The sequence below is a fragment of the Cebus imitator genome, unplaced genomic scaffold (genome assembly GCF_001604975.1).
Source record: "Cebus imitator isolate Cc_AM_T3 unplaced genomic scaffold, Cebus_imitator-1.0 Scaffold85, whole genome shotgun sequence".
Lineage (NCBI taxonomy): Eukaryota > Metazoa > Chordata > Mammalia > Primates > Cebidae > Cebus > Cebus imitator.
The window spans coordinates 2,047,847-2,053,184 of record NW_016107400.1 but is presented as its reverse complement, the minus strand read 5'-3'; the positions used below and the strand labels follow the sequence as shown (position 1 = coordinate 2,053,184).

Genomic DNA, 5,338 nt, shown 5'->3' with positions numbered 1-5,338 from the left:
AACTTAAGCACCCATGTATAATAAGCCACTTAGAGGGCGGTGCATGTTTCACACGTTCTCAAACCAGGCCTGGGTTTTTCCATTAAGGCCTCAATTTCTACTGGGTAGAAGAGAAACATTGCAGCAAAATCTACACAAAGAGCTCTTTTCATTTGTTCTCAAAACCTCACGAGTCGCAAATCGGGGCTAAACGGCTCGGGTGCCTGACGAGGGCACCGGACCGGAGAGGGAGTGGATCCCAGCAGCCTAGGGGCCACGAATAGGTTAAGTGTCGCAGGCCCGGCGTCCCCACCCTCCGCTTCAGGCGGCGTAGTATCTCTCCGAGTAGCCCATTTTTCAGAGAGGCTCCTCGGCTGCGAGAGCCAGACAAAGAGGGTGAGAAAGCGGCCGCGGAGGCCGGAACTGGGGAACCACTGCGGGACAGCGCCCCCTGCGGCGGCCGTTGAACAGCTACCGACTGGCCTGGGTGGGATGTCGCGCAGTCTCTGAACGCTGGTTGGTTACTCCGTGTCCCCTCCCCCTCGGCCCGACACGGCCTCTCTCTCTCCTTCGACCTCGATTTCAAGCCATGCGCTGAACTTCGGTTGGTCCGGCTTCCCTGAGGCGTGAGCTCAGCCTGTCCAATGAGGGAGCGAGTATCGCGGGGGCTGTCGGGAAGGGCAGACGACCTATATAAGCAGTCTGCGGGGCGTTCCCTTGCGCCGTGCTCGCCGTGTGAGTCCTGGTAGCAGGTGTTGCCGTGAAGGTGGCCTGAGCTCACGGAGACAACATCTCAGAGACGATGGCGGAGGGAGATAATCGCAGCACCAACCTGCTGGTGAGTCCTGGTTGCCTGTTCCCCGGGAGCCAAGCGAGGCCGCCGGACGTCCGTGGGCTCAAACACCGCGGCCTCTTCCCTGTCACCCACCGCGGGCCTGTCCCTTCTCTCCTGGCGCAGGCGACAGTGCCTGGCCCTGGGTGTCGACCCCTGACCTTTCCTGGGGACCGTGCTCGACGGAGCGAGGAGGGCGGGTGATTCCTAACCGCCAATAGCGGTCGAGGAGGAAGTGGGAGGCCTGGGGCTGCGACACTAGCCTGGGGTGCCGCAGGGGGCAGAAGGCCTCCTGGGGCCTGGCCAGCGCTTTCGGGGCCCAGGCCCCAGCCGTATTCGGCTTTCCCCGTTTTTGATCTTAACCTGGATATGCTTGCCTTCTTTTCTCCCTAAAACTTGGGCAAGGATGGAAGGTCAAAGGCTACTGCTGAGAATTTCTGTTAGAGCTGGTACAACTTAAAACCGCAGGGAGGCTGCGAGCTCACCGTGGGGAACTGAGAGAGCGGGGTACAGCTGAACAGACAATGGCATGTCTTGGCGTTTGTCTGGAATTTGGAGGTCTGGCGGGGGTGGGGTCACAGGACGACTGGAAACAACTTGAGAGTAATAAGCGGGGATCCGAAGGAACTGCAGTGAGGTTAGGTATCATAGGCGGATAAATTTCATGTTAAGAATTTAAGTGCACCATGTAGGCAGAAAAAAAATATCCTTGCATAGTCTCGGTTACCCTTTCCTAGTGACTGCAGGTCACACACCAGCAATGAAAAACGGAACCAAAGAACTTAATTTGGGGCATTTGAACTTCCAAGAGCCCAGATGCTGGCCAGTGACGTGACTTCAGGGCAGTTTTGATTGTGCATGATTTTCACTTTATATTTGCCTTTAGAAATGCTTGCTTTGTTCCTTTAAGCACACGCCTTCTAACATAGTTCCCAGCATGGTTCCTTTTAAGAGGATTAATTGAAGCACAAAGAAGTTGCTCATGCCGTGTCGAAATGACAAATCCTGGGCTAGAGCTCTTGCTTTGCAGCAGAGCAGTATAACTCTAAGGAAAGCAAAGCCTTTGGTCCTGGGTTTCCTGGATGCAAACAGGTTAACCTCTGTTTATCTGTTTCCTCTTCCGTAAAATGGGGATAGTAATAGCACCTTTTTTCGGGTTGTTGGGAAGATTAATTGAACTATAAATATAAAATGCTCAGCAGAGTTCCCACACGTAGTAACCTCTTCTTTCATAAGTATTAAGCATGGAAATAAAGTAACAAATACTGAGATCAAAAGAGTGGTCAGAGTGGCACAGATAGAGCGTCTTTGTTAAGATTAAGTGTCTTTGTTAAGATTAAGTGCTTTATTCTGTCATTTGCATGCTTCCCAGTGAATGACATTTATAGAGACAAGGTCTCAGGCCAGGCTAGTCCCAAACTCTTGAGGCTCAAGCAATCCTCCAGTCTCTTCCTCCTAAAGTGCTGGGATTATAAGCGTCAGCCACTGCCACCAGACTCGTAACACAGACACTTGGATTTCTTATTCTAATTTTTTCTTCCTTTATCAAAACCAGTTTTCAGGGCTTTTGCCACCTTAGCTCATCCTAGAGGTCCACTTTCGGCTGTCAGAGTCATAGAGAAATTTGAAGTGTAACCAAAATGACCTCCTAAGTGGTTGGAAACACTGTACTGAGGAGATAAATTGAGCCTAAAATGCCACTTTAATTTAGTGAAAGTAGTTTTCCTTAATTGTGCAATGGATGCCAACATCTGAGTGATTCCATTACACAAAGAGCTATTTTAGAAATTGAATGCTGTTCAGGGAAAGTCTCTCCTAATGGACTTAGAAGGGTTTAAATCAATAAGATGACAAAACGGATCAACTCTAACCATCTGAAATAAACAAACCTAAAGCGATTTCATTTTTGTTTTTTTTTTTGTTTGTTTGCTTTTGAGACGGAGTTTCACTCATGTTACCCAGGCTGGAGTGCAATGGCGCGATCTTGGCTCACCGCAACCTCCGCCTCCTGGGTTCAGGCAATTCTCCTGCCTCAGCCTCCTGAGTCGCTGGGATTACAGGCACACACCACCATGCCCAGCTAATTTTTTGTATTTTTAGTAGAGACGGGGTTTCACCGTGTTGACCAGGATGGTCTCGATCTCTTGACTTCATGATCCACCCGCCTCGGCCTCCCAAAGTGCTGGGATTACAGGCTTGAGCCACGGCACCCGGCCTCATTTTTGTTCATACTCTAGGCACTGCCGCATGATTCCCTGTATGACTTTAAGAAAGTAAACTATTTTGAGCTCACTTTCTTTGATTATAAAATGAGTCTAATTATCCCTACCTTGTGGCTCTTTATAAGGATCAAGTTACATCATGTATGTAAAGAATAGCCCAGTGCTTAGACTAGAAAAGTGACCATTAAAAGGATATTCAGGCTGGGCTTGGTAGATCATTTGAGGTCGAGAGTTCAAGACCAGCCTGGCTGACATGGTGAAACCCCCATCTGTACAAAAAATTAGCTGGGTGTGGTGGCATGTGCCTGTAGTCCCAACTACTCGGGAGGCTGAGATAGGAAAATCGCTTGAACCCGGGAGGCAGAAGCTTCATCTCGCCACTGTGTTCCAGGCTGAGTGACAGAGCGAGACTCCAGAAAACAACAACAGTAACAACAAAAAACCATTGGGTTTTCATCTTTGCAATTGCAGTTTTTCACAAACCAACTAGCTTTAAAATGGCAATTTGGTTAAGAGGTTATTTTTATGTATTTGGAGCCTTAAAATAATTGAATTTTGTGAACCACAAAAATGTTGAGAGTGGTAAAACAATCGCTTTATGTTGGTGGTATTTAGGCTGCAGAGACTGCAAGTCTGGAAGAACAGCTGCAAGGATGGGGAGAAGTGATGCTCATGGCTGATAAAGTCCTTCGATGGGAAAGAGCCTGGTTTCCACCTGCCATCATGGGTGTGGTTTCTTTGGTGTTTCTGTAAGTGAACTATCAGATTACTACGGGTTGTGTTTCTTGTTAATAAAAGCCTTTTAATATAGCTTTCATTTGTGGGCGGGCCTTAAGTCTTTTGTAATATATAACCCAGAAAGAATGTGTTTTCTCATAGGCACGTCTAGTTTCCAGAATTTGTAGTACTTACATAAACTTGGTAACCTAAAGCACTTGGGTAAATCAGTGACTCTCAAACTTATTGTCCTCAAGACCGGATACATGTGCAGAACATGCAGGTTTGTTACATAGATACTACATGTGCCATGTTGGTTTGCTGTACCCATTAACCAGTCATCTACATTAGGTATTTCTCCTAATGCTATCCCTCCCCTAGGCCCCCCCCTCCCCTTAACTCTTAAAAACTACTGAGAACTCCAGGCTGGGCGCAGTGGCTCAGGCCTATAATCCTATCACTTTGGGAGGCTGAGGTGGGCGGATCACAAGGTCAGGAGATGGAGACCATCCTGGCTAACATGGTGAAAGCCCAACTCTACTAAAAATACAAAAAATTAGCCAGGTGTGGTGGCACACTCCTATAATTCCAGCTACTCAGGAGGCTGAGGCAGGAGAATCACTCGAACCCGGGAGGTGGAGGTTGCAGTAAGCGGAGATCGTGCCACTGCACTCCAGCCTGGGCGACAGAGTGAGACTCCACCTCAAGAAAAAAAAAAAGTACTGAGAACTCCAAAGAGTGTTTGTCTATTGATATTTACTTAACCATTGCAGCTGTGATATCATCATGTCACCAAGCCTCTGGAAAGCCACTTGTGAAAAAATTAGAAGAAAAATGGCAAATATCTCTGAGAAGCAGCGGGTTAAGTGAATAAATTAGTTCTGTTTAGTTAGGAATAATAATGACTATGTTTTTCTAAACTTTATTAATTTTTTTAACAGGATTATCTACTATCTAGATCCATCTGTTCTGTCGGGCGTTTCCTGTTTTGTTATGTTTTTGTGCTTGGCTGACTACCTCGTTCCCATTCTAGCGCCTAGAATTTTTGGCTCCAATAAATGGTAGGTAGCATAATGATTTGGCAGTCTAATTTCTGTGTAGTTACTGAATTTGGTGGCTGTGATTAGTATGCTGTAAATAAGCAGAGATAATTTTCTAACCTCAGACACCTAAGCATTAGATTTATTGCTTTTATGTGAAGAATGTCTTGATTTGAATATGAATATGAACTATGAATTTTCTGTACTCCGTAGTTCTTTTATGGTAACTGTACATATACATTTTTATATTTCCATTGATATTTAAGATAGTATAACAGCCGAGCGCAGTGTCTCAGGCCTGTAATCCCAGCACTTTGGGAGGCCGAGGCAGGTGGATCACCTGAGGTTGGGAGTTCGAGACCAGCCTGACCAACATGGATAAACTTTGTCTACTAAAAATTCAGAATTAGTCAGGCATGGTGGCACGTGCCTGTAATCCCAGCTACTCCAGAGGCTGAGGCAGGAGAATCGCTTTAACCTGAGAGGTTGCAGTGAGCTGAGATCTCGCCATTGCACTCCAGCCTGGGTAACAAGAGGGAAACCCTGTA

At 46.9% G+C, this 5,338-nt stretch overlaps 1 protein-coding gene across 2 annotated transcripts in view; it reads left to right on the top strand.

The window, feature by feature from the left end:
- Nucleotides 1-573: 573 nt before the first annotated feature.
- The window catches only part of ARL6IP1 (ADP ribosylation factor like GTPase 6 interacting protein 1), a 10,899-nt gene continuing 6,134 nt past the window's right edge, over nt 574-5,338 (top strand). Inside the window, exons 1-3 of one of the 2 annotated variants that reach the window (XM_017534258.2) lie at nt 574-817; nt 3,649-3,782; nt 4,692-4,811. In XM_017534258.2, the coding sequence (XP_017389747.1) occupies nt 782-817; nt 3,649-3,782; nt 4,692-4,811 (290 nt within the window). In that variant the 5' untranslated portion in view covers nt 574-781. The remainder of the gene's footprint in view (nt 818-3,648; nt 3,783-4,691; nt 4,812-5,338) is intronic. The other variant, XM_037740531.1, reaches the window with a different exon arrangement.